Here is a 24,980-nt window from a genome sequence, read left to right on the forward strand (position 1 = left end):
GGCTCTATCAGCAAAATCATGCTGATAGAGCCCCACATATGCGTGCATAGCCTTTAAAAAGGCTATTCAGGCACCGTAAATGTTATATTAAACTACCCCCCCGTTTGAAAATAATAACTTAAAAAAGAATGTTCTCTACTTATGGAACGTGCACCCTGGGCGGGCATTCTGGGTGTGTCTTCATCTTCTTCCCCGCCTCTTCTTCCTCTGACGTCTTCGGGTCCCGTCCTCCTCCGGCGCTTGCTCGCGGACACTGATAAAAAAAATAGCCCGGGCGTATGCGCAGTAGCCGTAGTAGAGGCCGCGTGCTACTGCGCATGCGCCCGGGCTATTTTTTTTTTATCAGTGTCCGCGAGCAAGCGCCGGAGGAGGACGGGACCCGAAGACGTCAGAGGAAGAAGAGGCGGGGAAGAAGATGAAGACACACCCAGAATGCCCGCCCAGGGTGCACGTTCCGTAAGTAGAGAACATTCTTTTTTAAGTTATTATTTTCAAACGGGGGGGGTAGTTTAATTTAACTTTTACAGTGCCTGAATAGCCTTTTTAAAGGCTATGCACGCATATGTGGGGCTCTATCTGCAGGATTTTGCTGATAGAGCCCCTTTAAAGATAACCTCCCTTATTCCTTGGTTGCATTTAAACATGGCAACGGAGAGGTTAAATGTCCATGATCAAGGTTGTGGTTGATCACCAATAATGCCACCAGATGCCCGCTATGCAAGAAAACAGAGACCAGAGCCATGTTTAAAGTGATGACATCTGGCGTATATGTTGGTTAAGGGGTTAAAAAGGTTTTTGTTTTTTTTTCTTGAAAAGTGATTTTTAAGGTTTGGGGCTGTTTATTTCTACAAGACCGTTGACTGTTCAAAAATCAATATATGGCATGGTGATTCTCCCTGGAATTATTACATGGCCAATAACCTATCCCCCTTGGTATAATTGATCCATGTTCGCCATGGGGTAGCGACCGATACAGGAGAACGATACATTGTTTAATGCTGATCTGCAGTATGTTTGCTGTATTTGTAGTTCTTGCCATTGTTTGAGGACACGTTCTACCCTTGTTATACTCTCCATTATAATTGTAACAGTAATTAGAATAGTCACTGAATATTTTTACTTATATGGTCAATGGTCTGCATATTCTTCAGAGTAAAGGGGTCATCCTGATTGGATATTGTTCAGTTAGCGACATATCCTTTAGCCAACGGCATTGTAAAGCAAGATAGCATGGATCTAGCTCAAGTTCACATTGATTTATTGAGCAACTTTGGGTACTTTTTGATTCACTTCCCAGCTTATAGTAAAGATTAGAGATGAGCGAACACTAAAATGTTCGAGGTTCGAAATTCGATTCGAACAGCCGCTCATGGTTCGAGTGTTCGAATGGGTTTCGAACCCCATTATAGTCTATGGGGAACATAAACTCGTTAAGGGGGAAACCCAAATTCGTGTCTGGAGGGTCACCAAGTCCACTATGACACCCCAGGAAATGATACCAACACCCTGAAATGACACTGGGACAGCAGGGGAAGCATGTCTGGGGGCATAAAAGTCACTTTATTTCATGGAAATCCCTGTCAGTTTGCGATTTTCGCAAGCTAACTTTTCCCCATAGAAATGCATTGGCCAGTGCTGATTGGCCAGAGTACGGAACTCGACCAATCAGCGCTGGCTCTGCTGGAGGAGGCGGAGTCTAAGATCGCTCCACACCAGTCTCCATTCAGGTCCGACCTTAGACTCCGCCTCCTCCGGCAGAGCCAGCGCTGATTGGCCGAAGGCTGGCCAATGCATTCCTATGCGAATGCAGAGACTTAGCAGTGCTGAGTCAGTTTTGCTCAACTACACATCTGATGCACACTCGGCACTGCTACATCAGATGTAGCAATCTGATGTAGCAGAGCCGAGGGTGCACTAGAACCCCTGTGCAAACTCAGTTCACGCTAATAGAATGCATTGGCCAGCGCTGATTGGCCAGAGTACGGAATTCGGCCAATCAGCGCTGGCTCTGCTGGAGGAGGCGGAGTCTAAGGTCGGACCTGAATGGAGACTGGTGTGGAGCGATCTTAGACTCCGCCTCCTCCAGCAGAGCCAGCGCTGATTGGCCGAATTCCGTACTCTGGCCAATCAGCGCTGGCCAATGCATTCTATTAGCCCGATGAAGTAGAGCTGAATGTGTGTGCTTAGCACACACATTCAGCTCTACTTCATCGGGCTAATAGAATGCATTGGCCAATCAGCGCTGGCCAATGCATTCTATTAGCTTGATGAAGCAGAGTGTGCACAAGGGTTCAAGCGCACCCTCGGCTCTGATGTAGCAGAGCCGAGGGTGCACAAGGGTTCAAGTGCACCCTCGGCTCTCCTACATCAGAGCCGAGGGTGCGCTTGAACCCTTGTGCAGCCTCAGCTCTGCTACGCAGAGCCGAGGGTGCGCTTGAACCCTTGTGCACACTCTGCTTCATCAAGCTAATAGAATGCATTGGCCAGCACTGATTGGCCAGAGTACGGAATTCGGCCAATCAGCGCTGGCCAATGCATCCCTATGGGAAAAAGTTTATCTCACAAAAATCACAATTACACACCCGATAGAGCCCCAAAAAGTTATTTTTAATAACATTCCCCCCTAAATAAAGGTTATCCCTAGCTATCCCTGCCTGTACAGCTATCCCTGTCTCATAGTCACAAAGTTCACATTCTCATATGACCCGGATTTGAAATCCACTATTCGTCTAAAATGGAGGTCACCTGATTTCGGCAGCCAATGACTTTTTCCAATTTTTTTCAATGCCCCCAGTGTCGTAGTTCCTGTCCCACCTCCCCTGCGCTGTTATTGGTGCAAAAAAGGCGCCAGGGAAGGTGGGAGGGGAATCGAATTTTGGCGCACTTTACCACGCGGTGTTCGATTCGATTCGAACATGGCGAACACCCTGATATCCGATCGAACATGTGTTCGATAGAACACTGTTCGCTCATCTCTAGTAAAGATCACTAATGCATTTCCTGCGTTGGATAAAGTTTATCAGTAAAATACACTTTTCTCCCCCAGAGCCCCATTTATTAGTTTTGCAGAGATCAGAGATCATCACATGACTGACCCGTCTAGACTCCACTACAGCTGGAATTTTTTCTCCAGCCTCCACCATTCCTGAGCAACTGGAGCTCTTAGTTTTGGTGCTTGCCTAGTGGACTAGTCTACTTATTATCAAGGGGGTGGTGTCAGACGGAAGAAGGCAAGGAGTGTGAGCTCTAACATGGTCCAATCGGATGTGGACAGAGTCAGGACTCAGAATCACGCCCCCTTGTCTGCTCCTGCCTGACACCACCCGCTTGACATTAGGTAGACTTTTTAGCATATTAAGTGGCAAAACTAACAGCACTAATTGCTCAGGAATGGTAGAGGCTAAAGGACAAATTAGAACTGTACTGTTACTAGGGGCAGCTAGTAAAGGATGCGGAGTTTGAGTTGATGGAGACGGTGAAAGGTCCTCTTTAAGCCGGTTAGAAAAAAAACGTCCTTGCACTAGTGAATTGAGACTAATTTTGTGGTCTAGTTGGAAAGAGACATTTTAGTCATATCCCATTAGCACATTGGCTAAATTTCCAAGGATAAACTGAAAGCTGCAAAAACAACCATCATGTAATTTACCGTGACAATAAAATGTAAAAGGAAAAATAAAGCAAAAAGGAAACCACATATCTTGGATAAAAAGCAGCAATAACACATCAAAATACTGATAACAATCTAATCAATGCTCATTGGGACCAGTACGATTCTTAGGCGATTTTCCCAACACATTAGACATAGAAGGGTTTGCCTGCACCTGTGTTATTACAAGAAAAACCCTATTATATGCGGCTACTGTACACAGAGCTGTATCCTGCGAGATGGGTATCACATCTACATTAGGAGCCAGGGAAGATGTAAAACTTGGTTTCTCCTTGCATTACTCCTTGGTTTCTCCTTCAGCTTTAACTTTTAATAACAGCTGCATCGGATGCGGACGAACCCTGTACAAGATCATGACCTGGGCAAAATATCCAGTTTCTGAACGGTTACGTCAGCTATATCCCATGGACTGTCCTTAGATAGCTTCCAACGGGACCCTTTAATGTATCTGCAAACTACAGTTTAGGCTGCTTTTCCTTTATCTCCCAATCACGCTTCTAGGATTTAAACAAATTGCTACATGAGGAATATTTTATTTCAGACCATAATAGTTTAGTCCAGACCACTGTTGAAATAAAATGAAAAAAAAAAAAATTTTTTATATATATATATATATATATATATATATATATATATATATATATATATATATATATATATATATATATATATACACACATACATATACACACACCGTATATACTCAAGTATAAGCCGACCCGAATATAAGCTGAGGCCTCAAATTTTACCACAAAAAACTGTGAAAACTTATTGACTCGAGTATAAGCCTAGGGGGGAAATGCAGCAGCTACTGGAAAATTTCAAAAATGAAAATGGTCGGAGTTTTTGGGTGCAGTAGTTGCTGGGTGATGGGGAAGGGGTGGGGGTGTTGTGGTTGTCTGTCTGCCCCTTCCCTGAGCTTGAGGACTGGGGTTTTTTGCCCCCACTTGGAATTCAGCCTGGCTGAATATAGGGGATCTGCAGTGCTCCTATTAACCCCTTCCCGACGGAACAGGAGCACTGCAGATCCCCTATATTCAGTAGACCGGGCACTTTGAGACACAGACATATATATGTATTCTAGGGAAAGGAGGGATTTAGAACTTTTATTTATTTTATCTTTTTATTATAATTTTTTTTAAAGCTTCTTTTTTTCCCCACTATTTTATGGGAGATTCTATACATTACTATTGCAGCTGGGCATAGACCCCCCCCCTCCCAAAAAAATAAATAAAAATACTTTTTTTTTTTTTTTTTGCTTGACCGAGTATAAGCCGAGGGAGGCTTTTTTCAGCACAAAAACTGTGCTGAAAAATTTGGCTTATACTCGAGTATATACGGTATATTGCTTATTTCCCCAGCTATTCCAAGAATAACAGTAAAATACCGCCACCTGCTACCCTGGATACCCTTAAACAGGACTTTTCACCACCTCCAACAAATCCAGTTTATTACATAATTTAATAGACGCTGCTCCACTGAGTCTGGCACAATTTTTCCTCTAGCCCCCACCATTCCTAAGCAATAGTGCTGTAACTTTTTGTTACTAATTCACTGAGGGCGGAAGGGACTGTAGTACAACGCAACTCATAAAATAATATAGGTACATTCCTGATGCCTAAGGAACCCTTCCAAACCCACATCCATGGATAGAATCAGCAGGCTGATAAGGTCCCTATCACAGAGACACCATAACAAATATACCAACCCCCTGTAAGGTAACAGATACTAAACTATACCCAGGCAGGACATTTGAGGTGAATTGTAGATAGTAGTGGTAAATATCCCTAAACTGGAGGGGGGAGGAATGATAAACCTCTAATAGGTATAACCCCCCAGCACATCTATTGTGGATAAAGGGTGCCCTCAGGATTAGTGACCTATCCATAATCAAAGACAAAATCACATTCATCTCCAGGATTGGAGCAGCTCCCTCCTACAAACACCATTGACTCGGGCCAGGGGTAAAAGCAATATCGTGGTCTTAAATATAAGAAAACATTGCACAGTGATAACTGCAATCCCTGATGGTCCCACTGATGGTGGGCTCCGGTACTCACAATAGCCGACCTTAGGCATCAGGGACACACATGTATTATTTTATATGAGTCGCAGTGCCGCTTGTACTACGACTGGGTCTGTATTTATTACCATATTATCGTCTGGATACAGGCATTTGCAATCATCACTATAGTTTGTCTGCACCTAAGATTTTAGTTTACCCTTTATGCGGGGAGATATTTCAGTGATATATGCATCTGTTACTTTTTGTACTTGACATGTTAAGTACTGTCAGGAGGGTGGTGTCAGGCAGGAGCAGACAAAGGGTGTGATTCTGAACTCATACACTGGCTGCCTCAGAATCACACCCCCTGTCTGACACCGCCCTTCTGACAGTACAGAGCTTAAATAGCATATTAGGCATCAAAACTACCTGCATTTATTGCTCAGGAATAGTGAGGGCTAGAGAGAAAATTACAACTGTGCTGGAATCAGTGGTGTGGTACCTATCAACAGATTCTATTAACTTGAATTGATGGATATGGTGTGAGATCCACTTTAAAGAGGTAACAAATTTCTGTCGAGATGGTAATAACTGCTCTCTGTCCCAACCCTTATGGTCCACTTATGGGAATAACTGAACAGTGAGGCTCTATGATCTTCCCAATCCCCCCATAGAGATGAATGGGAGCTGCAGAAACAGTGCCGTACATCTACCTATACAGTTTTTTTAACTGTGAAGCTATGGAAACAGCATAGCTCAGTAGTTCCCCATGGTTTCCGTAGCTTCTACTGTCCTTTATGGGGGTTACGGAAACAGCATAGAGCAGCACTGCTTGCCTAGTCATGTAACACTTGACCATACGGGTTGAGACAAGGAGCAACTATTTCCATGTTAGAAACAATTTGCTGCTTTGTTCACATCACTAAATGTGCCAAGGTGGACAGACATGCTCAGTTTTGCTCCAAGCAGGTGGAGGGAACCCTAAAGCTGTAAGTCAGCTACTTCTGAAGCTGCAGAGAAAAAGCATCTTTAACTACGCTCAATCACTTATCACCTCTCAGGAGCAGAGGAGATGTCGTAGCTTTAGGGTAAGGTGGAGTAATAGATTTAGACTATTACAAGAATATTCTTCATGGGGCGCTATGTTCACACCGGTGTCAAATTATTCTCCTAGTAAGTGGCAAGACCAAAAGAATGTAAAACCAGTCTGTATAATGACGGACACCCATGGATTGACTATAAATGGGCCGTTATTTTTAACAGACTTTGCCAGACATAAAAAGTCAGCCTTGCAGGATTTGTTGGGGATATCTACTAGACTCTGAAGACTCTGAGACAAGTTAGGCGTCAAGCGGCTCTTAGAGCAGCCGAAAGACTGGAGCAGGCGGATCATCGACGCCAACATCACACTCATTATATGGCGTCCCAGCAAGCTGCTGACATACCAGAACAATCACAGGCATGGTGCGAGGTACAAGTTTAGCGAAAGGCCAGCTTGAGGGCTGCCGAAATGCCGGAGTAGGCGGATCATCGATGCCAAAAACACGCTCATTATATGGCTTCCCAGCGAGCTGCTGAGATGCTAGAACAATCACAGGCACAGTGCGAGGAACGAGTTCAGTGGCAGGCCAGCTTGACAGCTGCTTAAACGCCGGATCGTCAACAATTATATGGCGTCCCAGCCAGCTCCTGAGATGCCGGAACAATCACAGGCAAGGCGCGAGGAACAAGTTCAACAGCAGGACAGCTTGAGAACTGCCAAAATGCCAGAGCAGGGAAACCATCGACGGCAGCAATTTGCTGTATATAGGTGGATCATTATTGCCACGAACATGCAGACGAAGTCGTGGGCAGAGGCTAGTGCATAAATAAAAATGTTGATTCTTATAATTACTCCGTAGAACATCTCCGCCTGGTTTCTACTAGGGTACTCACTTCATTGTGGGGGAGGACTATGTCATCTCTATGGTGTCATTTTCGCCCAGGGACAATTACCCTGGTAGGACAAACATAGTGGGCGAGGTAGATCGTGCAGAACTTAAATGGTTGGGTGGGCGCTGCCCTTTAATAGTTTTACTCCATGGAATTAGGTAAAATAAAGAGTCTTAAACTGAATGTACACATAGATTGGACTAGTAATGTTAAAAGATAGATCAAGCACATAGAAAAGTTTTGTCATGCAAATTTTAGCTGGGAGCCAAACCATTAAGAATATAGATTCATTCCTCAATGGGAAAAGGTGTCTTAATGGCAAATTATAAATGGAGGGAATAGAAATACTAAAAGAAAGCCAATCTCAATGATAGCTCATTAGACTTATAATTCCCTGTGTATTATTATATCTTCTGAGTCACAGCTATAAAGAGAGGTGAATATTAAACAGGCCGAAAATAGCACAATGATGAGAAGGTACAGAACAATTAGGGATATATAGAAGGTGGAAATGAAGGGGGACTCTGGGCTGTAGGACCTTCTTCCATATACATAACTCACTTATAAAACCATAAAAACACAACCTATCAGTATCAGACCATGACTGTCATGGCAGCAATTTGCCTTCCAGGGGTTTTCGTATGGCCATGTCTGAGCAGCTTCTGTGGTGGATGGATGGTGCTCAAATTGAGGTTGAACAGCAGATTCTCCCGCCGTACTCACACAAACTGTACACCCGATACCCTTCTCGTGTCCACACCCAGGCTGCATGTTCGCTACAGTCCCGACTTTCTATTACATGCAGTTTTCCGCAGCTTCCAGCAGCCGCGGAGGTAGAGAAGTTTGACGCCATTTTCTGCAGCTTGCACAGTGTCCGGTTTCAACATATATAGCTCCGCCCACACAATAGCACGATTCTATCTGAGAACGGCTCAAGGACCTGTGATAACGTCATCTCGGGTCCTTTAGTCTAGCCGGAACATAAATCCGTTGTTAGCGGTCGTGAAGTCTGCTCATTTACCGGGATTATAAACCTATGTTTCATTCCAGGTTCCAGTCTATGTGTGGGCCAAATCCATTAAGCCATTTTGGCGTGATTGAGGAACATCCAAACTTTCACATTTTTAATATTAGTAGGAAGGATAGGATACCACTGGGCCAACTCCACCTCCCCTCAGGTAGTTGAGCCCCAGCTGGAATTGTCACCCCTGTCCTCTCTATAGCTACACCACTGCCTCTATATTCATCAGAAGGGAGGAAATACTGACTGCCATACATAAAAGAGACAGCACTGAGGACCAGGGTTCAAATCTGACCAAACACAACATCTGCCTGTTCTCCCAGTTTTGGGTTTGCTTTGAGTACTCCAGTTTCATCCTGCGCTCCACAACAGAACATACTGACTTTATATAAATTCAGTTACCTTAAGTATCTCAGATTTGGAGATTAGATTGGGGACCCATGAGGACAGGGACTGATGTGAATAATGTCAGTCTTACTACAGCGCTGAGGAATTGGTTAAATTATATACACAATGGGAAATACAATGTATTGCACTGCAGATATAACAGGCAGTCTTCTATTCGGTGCTCACTACCATTCAGTCTTATCACCATCCCCCGGCGCATTATTCCTCCATTCAGGACAACAATCCACTGTCCTCATTCATAAATGAAAATGACTACAAACATGTTATGTATGGGATAATCTCCACAAAGGATTCCCTCGTAAGTACTAGGCTGGGTACATTTGCTGCTTTGTAGGTTGTGATGTAACAGGAAAGCCAGAAGGGGACCACGGGCTGGATTAACATATTTACGTGGTTTATAAATACAGCTGCTTAGATGGAGAAAAGACTGGGAAATAACTTCGGATTACTGGAATAATAAGTGGTTTACGGGGATGCCTTTTACATGTCTATCAATGTGTGGCTACGGCTTATAGAAAATATGCATTTATTATCCTCCTATCTAGGATCTCGGGTGAATCAACTATGATGTCGCCACATGCCAGTGCAGGGGCCACTCCTGGCTGTATTGCTCCAGAATTGATTATATAGTATGGACGCATGCACCAAAATATAGATATTACTCAACCCATACCACTTCTAGAATATAAATGCTATAAAAAAAAAATTAATAAATTGGTATTCACCCCTTCTTCCCCCATCGCTGTCTCCTTGGTCTTTGTTTACAATCAATGACCACAGCGGTCACATACTGTAATACTGCCATAGTGTGTCCCACGATGTAATAGGGCTCATGACCCACAGACACTGACTGCTTGTAGTGGTCACATCTTGGCTTATTGTTACCAGAGACCAAAAGAACGGAATGAATTTGTGCTGAATCGCTGGGGGAAAGTTGCTGTAACATAGTAGACGAGTGTGGATGATGACACAATCTATAACCCTACAGTGTTAATCCAGAGGATGGCAAAAAAAAACCCCCATAAGGTTGTTCCCAATTGCCCTGTGTCAGAGGAAAAATTCCTTCCCGATTCCAAATCCAAAACAGTTGATTTTTGCAGTTACCCCATTACTGTATAAAAGGTGACCCCAAATATTAAGTAGATTTCAGTGTGCCCATACTCACGTTCATTCATGTTATAGCTGGAGAGGTCAGGGTAACTCCTCTGTGTAGGTCTTGTAGCTGAGAATGAAATGTTATATGACAGTATGATACGGAGATAAAGTTCCTGAGAAATAGGAAAGGCTAAATCATGTTATACTTGCCACTGAGATTGGAGATCTGCCATCTGAAGCTCCATGCCCCAGTCACTGCTAACGTCACACACCATTAGTTTCATGGTGGCTATGCAATGTAATGGAAGCCTCATCTTATAGACGTGAAAGGAACATGACATCACATGACCACTATGAAACAAACGGTGTGCAATGTAAACCGTGCAGGGGACATCTCAGCGGCCCCTTCAAACAGGTGATCAGAGGTCACACTCCTGCTCCTAACCTATCTAGTTCTAAACAACATTTCATAAATGAATAGTACAGGTGAATATAAGAAACTATGTAATATATATATTGTATTAAGAAGATCTAATTCCATCTCCACTTCTATCGCTGCGTTCACACTAGCTTTGCGTCTCAGTTGTTTGGTTCCATCAGGGGACCTGAACAACGGAGACGCGGACGCCTTAAACAGTGGTTTGGTGGACTCCACTGAATATAAACACTGAAACCAGCAGAGGAAAAACTCCTCCAGGAAATACTTTATCCTCTGTCAATTTTTGGCAAACTCTCCAATATAGACTCCAGTACAGATGTGAACGTAGCCTTAGGCTGCCCATTAGGCTTGTTGAAAAAGTCATGCATGATGTTTAAGGGGGCTGTCCCTAGAGGGCAGCAAGCAGAGGCATTGTTTTCCTAATTACATCCTGGACAACATATTTACATATTTCCCATAATCCCCCAGTGGAGCGAAAATGGCTTTGTAAGTCTCCATACACCTGCAGAGGTGCTCTCTCCTTAAGGAGCGATATTATCCCCAGAACCTCCTCATCAGTCTACATACATAGAATATGTGTCCGGCCTCATACACAGAACTCTAGGGAGTTCTACTTTAGATAGTCCCCACATACGTCCTACAAAATACAGGTAAAACATATGATGTAGACAGAAGAGGAATCTTACCTTCTGTGCCATTTCCTGACTGGTAAGAACGCGGCCTACTTGACTTCGCTGCCACCTCTTTCTACAAAAATAAGAAGACAGTACACCAGGTTACTTCTAAAAAAGTAATAAGACCAAGGTCAGTTAGGAGTAGTTTAATGTATACATAGTATAATACAGTATATCACAGAGGGAACGTGGGGTACTTTGTACCCTAGTTTGAATGCAGTGCCAGGTTGGGTAGCATTCATCTAAATGGAACCACCCGAAAGGGGTGCAGATTGAAATGCACCGGGTGACAAAACGGAACCAAACTTTCGATCTACTATCAGTATCAACAAAGAGGTGGCATAGGACTCAGTGTTTGCAGACCCAGTGATGTGGCCTTTAATGCTCTATCCTGTGGAACAACCCCTTTAACACTTCAGATTCTGAAAACTGACAAATTCAGCTGTGCCACATCTGTAGTATTTACAATTTTTGGGGATATGTCACTGGTTAAGACATCCTCCAGCAGCTATCTTTCGGATTATCTCCTTTCCAGCATGTCTTATACCATACATGGGGAGCGCTGAAATGTCACATCCTTCAGATTGGATTGTTATGCAGAATTTCCCATAAGCGCTCTGCATATACTGTTTACTCTGGCTATCTGCTCACACTAGTAGGCGGCACTGAGCTGGTTCCCACACAAACATCAAAGAATCTTATCCTGGGGCCAGTTGTATCTTAATCTTTATGATAAGCCCTTTTCACAGGACAATACATCTGTCACGCTAAACAATAAACGAAATATGAACCATTATGGATCATTGGGAAGACTACGCTAAAACATAAAGCATCCTCCTATATATACCCTATTAAATCATCAGAACATCATAGAAGAAAGCCCCCCCCCCCCCCCCTCTGAATGAGGTAGAAATGGAGCAAGATTTCGTTTGTGCAACCGTCTTATGAGCTTTGTTTTCACAGTGTTCACTGTACCTCCAAAATGACCCCTGTATTCTATGGGTTAGTATTAGGGTTGAGCGATTGGGATCGCAAAAGATCGGATTCCGATCGGCAATCGAGTAAATTTCACGATCGCGATCGGAATTCCGACCCGATCTTTTCCAGCGGGATCAAGATCGGAGGCTATCTCAAGTTCGGCTCAGCCCTAAAAGTGACTTTTCTCATAGAGAAGCATTGACTAGGGTTGAGGATCGCAATCAGAAAAGATCGGATTCTGGTCGGCGATCGAGCAAATTTCACGATCGGGATTGACTGGAAAATGATCGGATTTTAAAATCTCAAGATCGGCTCAACCCTAGGTAGTACGACTGTGGCTATGGTCATGCATAAGGAATTTTTTTTATTTTTTTGCAGGGCCAGATGATCATTTTTATTATACCATTTTGGGGAATGTCTATTGCTTCGATTACTTTTTGTTCAACAGCGAAACAACAGTGATTCATCTCTTTTAATTTTTTTTTCCTGCTAAGACATTTACCGTACTGGAGGGAACCTTTTTATGTCTGTGGTGCAGATTTTGGAAAGAAAAAAAAAAATCAAAGATGAAATAGTCAGTGTGCCATGCAATAAGGGGGGGGGGGGGGGTCGAGCAATATGCAAGTCATAACACAAACCATATCAGCAACTGGCTAGTTTGTCAATTAAAGTTTAGTTTCAGTGTGACTTCTGTCCCTAACTTTTTTTTTTTTTTTTTTTTTTTTTTTTTAGCAAAAATGATTCCTTTTTAGTGGATATGAATTACGGCAGAACATGGGGCTAAGAATAGTCTGCGGTAAGCCTGCTTTGTGAGGGTCAGAGGATGCCCCTCATACAGCCTAGTCTTTCTCTTGAAGAAATCCAAAAAGTCTTTTCAGTCTTCTGAGTAATGGTCCGGACACTAGGACATCATGCCACACACTTGCCCCCAGTGCATCCTTCCTTCTGACTATTTCCATGATCCATAAGAGAGATCGCCACCTGGAGCAACAGAGAGTCCTGTGCCATATAGATATGTCTTGGGTGCAGAGTCTGGCACTAGTGCTGACCCCTGCCATAAAGGGTTTGATTACTGATACAATGCATTGTATAATACTGGCACGTCCATTACAGGCTGCATAGAGCAGCCTATATTAAAAGGGCATTGACGACAATAGGCTCATGCAAATGGGTTGCCCGCCACTGGACCTCATTTCAGGGACCAGTGATCCTCCCCAAAATGGTGGTGCTCATGCACCGCTGGGAAAATGGTGTCTTGGTCAGCTTTGACCTAGGCACCAGGGGGGAATTAATACCTGCGATCAGTGTGGGTGCTAACGGCTCTTTCACACGGGCACTAAAGGGGTGGATTATGGCGCGTAATCCACGTCATAGTCCACCACCTCCCAATGGTGGTCTATGTAGACTGCCAGGCTACTTTTTTCTGTGAGTGGCATACTGCCGCAAAGCTGCCCTTTCTTCAGGCGGCTTCCGCGGCTCGTTGAACCCCGGCGTCCGCCTGGCGGCAGCAACCTCTGCAGTCGGCCCATTCATTTGAGCCTGCTCTGGAGGAGGAAGCCGCGACTGTTGGAAGCCACGACAGTCGTGGCAGGTGGTTTTTGACCCGAGAGTGACGCCAAAATCTGCCTTACCGTTCCAGTTGTGAAATTAACCCAACTGCGAGCATTACCGCCGTTTCTCCACTAATTAATGCTGTACTATTACAGCGGATGTTGGAAAAGGTTTAAACACTGATCTCTATATTAATGGATGGGCATCAGATTGTGTCCATTTTATTTCCATCCATTACATGGATCTGTTAAACAATGCAAATTACAGCTTTACTGCTCAAGACTACAGAATAAAGAATATTAAGGATCCATTCCTCGCAAGAAGTTTATGGTAGACGCATAGTTGTACCTTTTTATATTCTCTGGCGACTTTTCTTCTGTTTATACTCTGTTCCTCAATTTCATATTTTTCAGTAAAAGAATCAAGGATGTCGTACAGTTCTTCAGCAAGGTTAGGGCGTGGAATTTCTCCGAACAAAATCTCGTATGCCCTGATGTCCTCTAGACAATAAAATCTGGAACAAAAATCCAATTACAACTCTGCAAGCCACAAAGTCATTTTTGTGCTAGTGAAGATTATTAGCAGGTTTACATTTTTTGGACAATACGACATTCAATTGCGTGTGGTAATTTTATGAGAAAAACCAGCAGGATGTGCGCAGCGGTGTCCAATACTGTCCAAGGAGGAACAAGAACAATACCTAGTGGAATCTGGATTTCATTAGGTGTCTGTGTCTAGAGGCTTTTGGCATCTAAGAACCAGATTCTTAAAGTAATACTCTGCCTATAAGATGGGTTCTATCATCTCCTTTTCAGTTGTTGCTGCTCTCACTTATTTTTCGGTTGCTCCTATTGCTCATATGGATCTGTCCTAAGTATCCTCAGTGGGTTAAGAGATTTAGTGGTCTATTCACACTTGAAGGCTGAGGCCACACGTTGAAGAAATGCAGCATTTTTGGTTGTTGAAGAAACACTGGATGAAAAAGCCCCAATTTTTTTTTATTTTTTTTTTCTTTATGTAGATTGTGAGCCCCACATAGAGCTCACAATGTACATTTTTCCCTATCAGTATGTCTTTGGAATATGGGATGGAAATCCATGCAAACACGGGGAGAACATACAAACTCCTTGCAGATGGTTTTCTGCCCTTGGCGGGATTTGAACACCAGGACTCCAGCTCTGCAAGGCTGCAGTGCTAACCACTGAGCCACAGTGTGGCCCTTAAAAAGCCCCAATTTTTTGTCTGGTGCTGTCAGGACAAAAACGGATCCATTAGTATATGGATTCCACCAGCGGAATAAAGATGGATCTGTTCTATGACAGGCAACAACAAATCCCAGGGGAAGCCATTCACTATAATGGGGTCCATCGGGTATCCTCTGTTTTCTCTCCAATGTCACCAGACAAAAAAAAGTTGGGCTTACAGGACTTTTTTGCCATAATTTTAGACAGACCCTAAAAGATGTGATGGACCCCTATACTGTTCTTTTCAGTATATATTAAGACACAGAAATAAACAAGTTGAAGATAAAAGGTGCCATCATAGAAAAAGGTAGATGAAGTCTTGGAAAAGAAAAAAAAAAAAAAAAAGCGTGCAAGTGTAAATATAAATGCGGAAAACTTACTTGCGATTTGTTTCTTTCCTTTCAATCAACCCGGACCCTTCTAATGATATTCCAGCGAACAGTCCACGTGACTTGCAGTATGTATAGACGGCTGCTGAGCTTCTGATGGCGACATCTCCCTCCAGGTTTCTATTAGAACAGTAATAAGCATTGGATAGACAAAAAAGGAAAAAGTTATCCCAATATACTTTCCACTGGTTATATATTTATATAGTGGACATCACAAATTCAGAAGTTGTCACCCTCAGCGTTCATTCAGGTGACTCTCACTCTGGAGGACCTGTATAGAGGACTTGTACAGAGGACCTATATGGGGGACCTGTACGTCACTAAAAACTGTTTAATTCTTTATCACCCCTCTAGTGGTAATGAAGGGAATCTGTTGCTACAGGATTTATTCACAATTTACAGGTGAGCATTGGAAGGATCTCCTAGGGCACCTTGTGATCAACTAAGGTTCTGTCCACATCGAGGGAGAGTCTTCTATCAGAGGTATACATCAACAGTGACTGGGGTCTGAGATATGCCATGACTAGTGTCCATAGGATCTTGCATACCATGCGGCATATATACTATTACTTGATGCCTCAGTATGGAATAGATTAGTCTACTACACTACTCCATACAGTATAAAAGAGTATTCCAGCACAGACCAGCCTGATGTATGCCAACTAGACACTCTTTTGCCATCCTCTGGGTCAATGTGGCCATACTGATACAGTGTTGGCCAAAAGTATTGGCACCCCTGCAATTCTGTCAGATAATACTCATTTTCTTCCAGCAAATGATTGCAATCACAAATTCTTTGGTATTATCTTCATTTAATTTGTCTTCAATGGAAAACCACAAAAAGAATTTTCAAAAAGCCAAATTGGATATAATTCCACACCAAACATAAAAAAGGGGGTGGACAAAAGTATTGGCACTGTTTGAAAAATCATGTGATGCTTCTGTAATTTGTGTAATTAACAGCACTTGTTACTTACCTGAGGCACCCAACAGGTGGTGGCAATAACTAAATCACACTTGCAGCCAGTTGAAATGGATTAAAGTTGACTCAACCTCTGTCCTGTGTCCTTGTGTGTACCACATTGAGCATGGAGAAAAGAAAGAAGACCAAAGAACTGTCTGGACTTAAGAAGCAAAATTGTGAGGAAGCATGAGCAATCTCAAGGCTACAAGTCCATCTCCAAAGACCTGAATGTTCCTGTGTCTACCGTGCACAGTGTCATCAAGAAGTTTCAAGCCCATGGCACTATGGCTAACCTCCCTAGATGTGGACGGAAAAATTGACGAGAGATTTCAATGCAAGATTGTGCAGATGGTGGATAAAGAACGTCGACTAACATCCAAACAAGTTCAAGCTGCCTTGCAGTCCGAAGGTACAACGGTGTCACCCCGTACTATCCGTCGGTGTCTGAATGAAAAGGGACTGTATGGTAGGATACCCAGGAAGACCCCACTTCTTACCCAGAGACATAAAAAAGCCAGGCTGGAGTTTGCCAAAACTTACCTGAGAAAGCCAAAAACGTTTTGGAAGAATGTTCTCTGGTCAGATGAGACAAAAGTAGAGCTTTTTGGGAAAAGGCATCAACATAGAGTTTACAGGGGGAAAAAAGAGGCCTTCAAAGAAAAGAACACGGTCCCTACAGTCAAACATGGCGGAGGTTCCCTGATGTTTTGCGGTTGCTTTGCTGCCTCTGGCACTGGACTGCTTGACCGTGTGCATGGCATTATGAAGTCTGAAGACGACCAACAAATTGTACAGCATAATGTAGGGCCCAGTGTGAGAAAGCTGGGTCTCCCTCAGAGGTCATGGGTCTTCCAGCAGGACAATGACCCAAAACACACTTCAAAAAGCACTAGAAAATGGTTTGAGAGAAAGCACTGGAGACTTGTAAAGTGGCAGCAATGAGTCCAGCCCTGAATCCCATAGAACACCTGCGGGGGAGAGATCTCTTGATGGCAGTTTGGAGAAGGCCCCTTCACATCTCAGGGACCTGGAGCAGTTTTGCCAAAGAAGAATGGTCTAAAATTCCTGCAGAGCCTTGTAAGAAACTCATTGATGGTTACCGGAAGCGGTTGTGCGCAGTTATTTTGTCTAAAGGTTGTGCTACCAAGTATTAGGCTGAGGGGGCCAATACTTTTGTCCGGCCCATTTTTGGAGTTTTGTGTAAAATGATCAATGATTTGACTTTTTTTTTTTCATTCTCTTTTGCGTTTTTTCATTGCAAGCAAAATAAATGAAGATATTAATAAAGAGTTTGTGCTTGTAATCATTTTCTGGAAGAACAAGAGTATTATCTGACAGAATTGCAGGGGTGCCAATACTTTTGTCCAACACTGTATGTTTGGCATATGCAGTCATCCTACAGTAAATGTATAATGTATAGGAATAAACGTTAATCGCATACTAGGATCATTACATATATGGACTACATACTCTGACGCTTATGTTCATATCTGTTGGAGGACCAGAACAACGGACAGAAAGACTGCTAAAGCAGCAGACACCAACGGAGTCCAATGGACCTCACTGATTAAAACCGGATCCGTTGGGTGTCCATTCTTTTTAAATGAAACAGGCCAGACTTGCTGCACTTTTCTGTCTGTGGATTTTCAACAGTCTCTGACATAGATGTGAACATAGCCGGTGTCCGACAGGTAGTGTCCGCTCAAAATCTCTCACGGACATTAGGAGCGGACACTAGCTGTGTCCGTGACACCTGTCATTTATTTAAATGGGCATCGGGTGCGTTCTTTTGCACTCCGTGCCCTTCCTTCACTGACCGCAAGTAAAGATGTCCGACTTTTCAAGCGGACAGAAGAACCCTACATGTCTGGTTTTTCTGTCTGCTTGAGAAGTCGGACATCTTTACATGCGGACAGTGAAGGAAGGGCACGGAGTGCAAAAGAACGCACCCGATGCCCATTTAAATAAATGACAGGTGTCACGGACACAGCTAGTGTCCGCTCCTAATGTCCGTGAGAGATTTTGAGCGGACACTACCTGTCGGACACTGACGGTAGTGTGAACGCTCCCTTACAGATCGAAAATATGCAAACCCGTGCTTCTGCGCCTTCATGAGACTGCTATTGTACAAAATGAGCATCCAGGAGGCAACAAAAACACAGATAATAGAGATTAGTAAGGGATATAATATAGAAATATATAGTTTGCCAATCATTAAGCAAGAAAAAATATATAGTCCATCAAATTTTTTACTGTTATATAAAGAATTACAGCACATTTATTTTGATGGACAAGAAAATATGTCACATCTATTTCTCTTACCTTCCAAGAGGTCCAATAGCAACTGTGAAATTTCCCCCTAGGGTCAAGTTACCACCTTTGGCAAAAGCTTCAACTGCCCTTTTGTGGTTTAATATAATAACCAGATCAGACACCTGAAAGAAGGATCGAACACGTGAACTAGAATACTAGACCTAGAGATCAGCGAGTGATATTTGAAACTCCCGTTTCGAATAGCACACACCCATAGGCATGAATGGAAGCGGCCTGCATGCAGACTTTGCCGGCAGCTGGCGGCTTAACCCCCTACGTGCCAGCTGTGTCCATTTATTCCTATGGGTGCGTGCTATTCGAAACGTGAGTTTCAAATAGTACTCACTCATCTTTACTAGACACAACTAAAACATAAGACATAAATCACATTTGTTTTCTTGTGGGAAAGGGGATGTTTGCTACAAAACAAAACAAAACAAAAAAAAACCCAACAAAACAAAAAAATCGAAATTAGGATCCATTCAGATCACGCTTTTTTATATCTATTTAACAGATGCGAAAAATGTACGAAAACAGATGCAAACAGGTAGCCATCTATTACATAGACATCAATGTTAAAGGGATCCTATCATTAAAATGTTTTTTTTCTGTCTAACACATAGGAATAGCCTTAAGAAAGGCTGTTCTTCTACTACCTTTAGATTTCTTCTCCGCGCCGCCGTTCAGTCAAAATCCCGGTTTTCGTCGGTATGCAAATGAGTTATCTCACAGCACTGGGCGAGGGCCCCAGCGCTCAAACAGCATTGGGGGTGTCCCCAATGCAGCAAGAGAACTATCCAGCGATTCCTCCATCTTCTTCTAGAACGGTCTCTCCCCACGTCTTCTTCCGGCACTGGGGGTCATACATGTGCAATTGGCTCTGCTCGCGTAAGCGGCCAAAAATAAAAAATAAAAAATGGCCGCGCGCATGTGCAGTCAGCTCTGTGTACCTTCCACACTAGTTCCCTGTCACTGCTCTCTCCGTCCTCTCTCATTTCGTTATTCCCCCCTGCCTGTCTCCCTAGCAAAGCTATCCTGCCCACTACTATCATACTTACCTAGCTTCCGATGTGGGAGATGGCTCTTCCTTTTTTCTTCACTGTGTGCAGACCGCAAGTACCTGTGAGGTCTGCCCAGTAGTGCCATCTCTACTGTGCATGTCTTGCAGACGCAGTGTCTTCAGCCTCCAGCAAGCATTTGAAGAGAAGAAGAGGGGAGGAGCTGTTCTTGGCCAGGAAGGCTGGGGGATAGGGTTGAGCCGGTCTTGAAATTTCAGGATTGTTTTTAAAATCCGATTTCTGATCATTTTCCATTCAAACCCGATCCCAATTTCAATCCCAATGCAAGTCAAAGGGATTTTTTTTTAATAATTGAAGATCGGATTTTAAAAACTAACCTATTCACTACACAGCATGGAGTCCAAAAATTGGTCCGGTCTTGGTCTCTCCTTCACAGGCCTTCAGAGCGCCGCCACCTCCCTAGGCTAGTGTTAGAGATGATGGGAGTAGGCGGGGCTTGTTGTGGCTTAGGAGAGTGTGGGCGGGGAGACGTGAGTGCATCATTCACGTCTCCCCTCCCAGTACCCGCCCACACTCTCCTAAGCCACAAGCTCCGCCTTCTCCCAGCATCTCTATAATACTAGTCTAGGGAGGCTGGGGGGGGGGGAGGGCAGGGCGCTCTGAACACATGTGAAGGAGAGAGGACCGGACCAGAAGAGGGCAGCGGCAGCACTTTTGTCCAGGTAAGTTGAGCGAAGTAGATAGGTACTACTGTACATTGACTTGTCTAGTAGATAGACAAGTCAATGTACAGTAGTATCTATCTACTCTCAGACTTGCCTCATCGTCCTCACAGCAGCGCAGCACACAGTGATTTACCGCAGCCTGCCACTCTTCTGCTTCCGAACATTTCAGATCCCTCAACCCTACTGGGGGTATTGATGGGGTTGAGGAGTTGGGGTATAGCAACCCAAGAGTACTGGTGACGTTCTGTTTCGGAGGCAGTGAAACGGAACATCACTGGATTATCAGAAAGTGTCCTGGAGGTGCCCCAGGTAGATGGGTAATTATACCTTTTTTTTTATATACAAATAAATTAGAAGTTAGGTGGGGGAGGGGTTTAATTTAGGGGTTAATTTGTATTTTATCCTGGACAACCCCTTTAAATAGAGGATCTTTACAGCTTCTGTCTGTCCATTAATGAACAAAACGGGGGTCAGGCTGTAGAAAAATAGAGGGACCGGATTCAGCGGTTTTGCCTACCAGCTACACAGTCCAGCACTGTACACGCTAAACTGTAGTACCAGGTGTAAAACTAAAACTAGCACAGAAATTCGTTTAAAACGTAATAAGAATGACTAGCCCGATTCTTGTGTGAACAAGTAACAGAAAACAACTAAACGCTTGTAAATATCTTGCAAATTGCATGCAAGGTTGTAGAGCATTCATTATCATCTACTTTCACAAACAAAGGTAGAAGTTCACAAAGCCTAAAAATAAGAAAAAAAAAAGTAAAAAAAATTAACAAATGGGAAAAAATTATGTTTGTGAAACAAGGTCCCGTGACTCAGACCCGCAACATTACAATCGTCAAGTTACTTCTAGAAAAATACAGTAGTTAAGTGCCAAAGTGCATTGTGTAGTGCTTAGATGTAAGCCATGTGGTCCATATTAGTTAAAACACAATTGTGGTCTACTAAATTTCCATTTATACTTTGTTGCTGAGAGCAACCCATTGTGATGTTATTTTTTATGTAGTCAGAAATGTTTTTCAGTAAAATGGATTGCCGAAAACAAAAATCTGTCCATTGTTAATAAGCAGCGGTGAGAGTCAGGAGCACTGCGCAAACCTTAAGAAACTTACTAAAAATAGCTCTGTAACTGCCGAACCGAATTAGGTTTTACAAAGTCAAAAGTTTGTCAAGCAATAAAATGACGAGAAAAAGTTTAGCAAATATCGATTTGTTCAATTCTAGAGCTTACAGCGTTGTTGTATTATAAAGTGACAAACATATAGCTGGCTGCAATACAAAACCTATGTACCGTATATACTCGAGTATAAGCCGACCCGAATATAAGCCGAGGCCCCTAATTTTACCACAAAAAACTGGGAAAACTTATTGACCCAAGTATAAGCCGAGGGGGGGAAATGCAGCAGCTACTGGAAAATTTCAAAAATTAAAATGGTCGGAGTTTTTGGGTGCAGTAGGTGCTAGGAAAGGGGAGGGGGTGTTTTGGTTGTCTGTCTGCCCCTTCCCTGAGCTTGAGGACTGGGGTTTTTTTCCCCCACGTGGAATTCAGTCTGGCTGAATATAGGGGATCTGCAGTGCTACTATTAACCCCTTCCCGACGGAACAGGAGCACTGCAGAGACCCTATATTCAGTAGACCGGGCACTGTCAGACACAGGGATACCTAATGTGTTTGTGTTTCACAGTCATTTTCTACTTTTGTGTCTATTCTAGGGAAAGGAGGGATTTAGAACTTTTATTTACTTTATTTTTTTATAATATTTTTTTTTTAAAGCTTCTTTTTGTTTCATTATTTTATGGGAGATTCTATACATTACTATTGCGGCTGGTCATAGGCCCTCCCCCCCCAAAAAAAAAATATATTTTTTTTTTGCTTGACTCGAGTATAAGCCGAGGGGGGCTTTTTCAGTACAAAAATTGTGCTGAAAAATTCGGCTTATACTCGAGTATATACTCAAAATTACCATATGATTCAAGTACCATATACCTCTTCCTGTTGGTGAAATATTTTGATTTTTGTTTTTGACTCCCCACCTTCCAAAGCCAATTTCTTTTTTTTTTCCGTTCACAGAGCCACATGAGGGCTTAATGTTTGCGGGACAAATTGTTCTCTATGATGGTACCATTTACAGTATTATTCTGTGCAATGCACTGTAGAGCTGGAAAAAAATTTATAATGGGGTGGAATTGGAGAAAAAGTGCATTTGTGCTGGTTAGTTTTTACGGCGTTCACTGTGCAACCAAAATGGCATGTCACCTGTATTCTACGTTTTGGTATTATCCTGGGGATACCAAGTTTATAGTTTTGTTTACAATTTAACTCTTTTAGAGTTGGCTAAATCCTAGCCCACTAGGATTTAGCCAACTCTATATAGAACAAGCTAAAGCCAAGTGTTATAGGACCTTTGATGACATCACAGGCCCTTCAGTTGTCCCATAGGATCACGCTATGTGATGGGTGGAGCTACACACTAATTTGGGAGCGGAGCTAAACTGGAGGTTGTCGGACAGTATGACTTTGCATATGAAACCCCGCTCACCAATTGACATAAAAAACCAGGAAGAAAGAAGTCTTTGCAGCAGCGAAGACTGGTGAGCAAGGGACATGGGAATACCCCTTTAAGTTTGTGGATATAAGGTGACAAAATGTGGTATGAATACTATTGCACGGCACTGCATTTAAAAAGATAGTCAGCCTGCCATGCTTTGTCTGGGAATCACAGAACATCCTTTATACTCTGTCCAGTTCCTGATCCTGAACTTGACTGTGCTCCTGACCTGAACCTTTTTGGATGCTGCTCCTGCCTAGCTCTGGAACTGAATCCTACAGTCCTATTCTGAGGTTTGACCTCTGGCCCATCTTCTGAGTATGTCGTTTGCCATCTTCTCCAATGTCTTCTTGTATCCCGACACATTTTCAATCTTACACTGTTCACAATTGCTAATAACTGGAGTATATTATAGTTCAATGTCCTGACCTGAGTTCTCTCTGATCTTGGACACTGCAGCAGGGTGTTCGTCGTATGTTAAGGCTGCTGGCACCAACGTAGCTGCTGAGTTGGTACTATCAGTGCACTAAGTACGCTGCATTAAATAACTCTCCAGATGAGAAGCCTTGCTCTAAATAACACCTTAAGGATTTCTTTAAAAATAAAATTCTGGCCATGCATCTAGCATCTGTCAATCTAATAAGCGAGTAAATTATTGAAGATCACTCGATACTTGTACTGAACTTCCGCACACTCCTTAAATTAATTTATATAGTCAACATTTCACACCTAACTAAACACAGACAATGCATTTAATGGTGTTATTTTTGGATAAAGCTATAGTTTTGGGTTTCATGAGAGATACTGAACTGATGTCCTCCAGGGCTTAATATCCAGCTCTTAAATTTTTCAATATTCATATTTTTCTGGTGTATTTTGCAGGGTATAGATATGATGAGTAGATTATTTGTATATTTCAAACCCACACCTATCACTGCGGTCATACATCGCAGAATTCCTTCTTTGTAGAAAAAAATTACTTAAAGGGGTCTTCTCCTCTAGACAATCCCATTATTTGTGCCATTTAGAGCACATCTATCATCTACAACTTTCCCTCTTTATCCATGAACTTCTCCTTTGGTTAAAGGGATCCTATCACTCAGACATGATTTTTTCTAAGTACCACGTCGGAATAGCCTTAAGAAAGGCTATTCGTCTCCTACCTTTCGTCAACTAGTAGCCATTTTCTCGTGGCCTGTGGGCATGCGCAGACTGCTCCGCCCGAGGCCTCAGAATTACAACCCACCGCCAGAAGAATAGGAGGAAGATGACGCTGCTGAAGAAGAGGAGGCGGCGCTGGAGAGAGCTCTCTCGCAGCATTGGGGACACTCCCCCAGTGCTGCAAGAGAGCTCATTAGCATACCGACAAGAACCGGGATTGTAGGCGAACAGCGGCGTGGAGAATATTCCGATGTGGTACTTAGAAAAAATCATGTCTGAGTGATAGGATCCCTTTAATGGATCCCACATTAGTCCGTTTCATATTCTAAAGCTGAAGTTTTTTTTTTTAAATGTAGATTGTGAACCCCATATAGGGTACACAATGTACATTTTTCCCTATCAGTGTGCCTTTGGAGTATGGGAGGAAATCCATGCAGACACGGGGAGAACATACAAACTCCTTGCAGATGGTTTTTTGCCCTTGGCAGGATTCAAACCCAGGACTCCAGCGCTGCAAGGCTGCAGTGCTAACCACTGAGCTGTGTGGACCCTATAGCTGAAAAACTTGAGACCCCATCAATCTTTAAAGCAAAGTCTGTTAAGTCGCAGTTCTATCTATCCTGGGACTTTATTCAAATGAACACTAGAGACCTCTTTAGGACCCACCCACCGGACTCTCCATGGCAGGTCTGTCTGTGTCACTTCTCCTTCATCCCATTTTTTAGGGAAGTGGCCATTGCCTGACATGCATTGTTTTACATGGTTACTGCCGGTGTTTTTTTTTATAATTTTGTTCTATTTTTCAATAAAACGATAATTTACAAAAATATATTCAAGCTAT

The 24,980-nt window shown here is 43.1% G+C and overlaps 1 protein-coding gene across 2 annotated transcripts in view; it reads right to left on the reverse strand.

Annotated features, from left to right (window-relative positions):
* The window catches only part of SH3YL1 (SH3 and SYLF domain containing 1), an 83,943-nt gene that overhangs the window by 35,374 nt on the left and 23,589 nt on the right, over window positions 1-24,980 (reverse strand). For both annotated transcript variants that reach the window (XM_075269120.1, XM_075269119.1), the window contains exons 5-9: window positions 18,690-18,802; window positions 15,395-15,523; window positions 14,119-14,284; window positions 11,254-11,314; window positions 10,199-10,255 (exon numbers count right to left, since the gene is read on the reverse strand). In XM_075269120.1, the coding sequence (XP_075125221.1) occupies window positions 10,199-10,255; window positions 11,254-11,314; window positions 14,119-14,284; window positions 15,395-15,523; window positions 18,690-18,802 (526 nt within the window). The remainder of the gene's footprint in view (window positions 1-10,198; window positions 10,256-11,253; window positions 11,315-14,118; window positions 14,285-15,394; window positions 15,524-18,689; window positions 18,803-24,980) is intronic.

The sequence above is a fragment of the Leptodactylus fuscus genome, chromosome 3 (genome assembly GCF_031893055.1).
Source record: "Leptodactylus fuscus isolate aLepFus1 chromosome 3, aLepFus1.hap2, whole genome shotgun sequence".
NCBI classification, from domain to species: Eukaryota; Metazoa; Chordata; class Amphibia; order Anura; family Leptodactylidae; genus Leptodactylus; species Leptodactylus fuscus.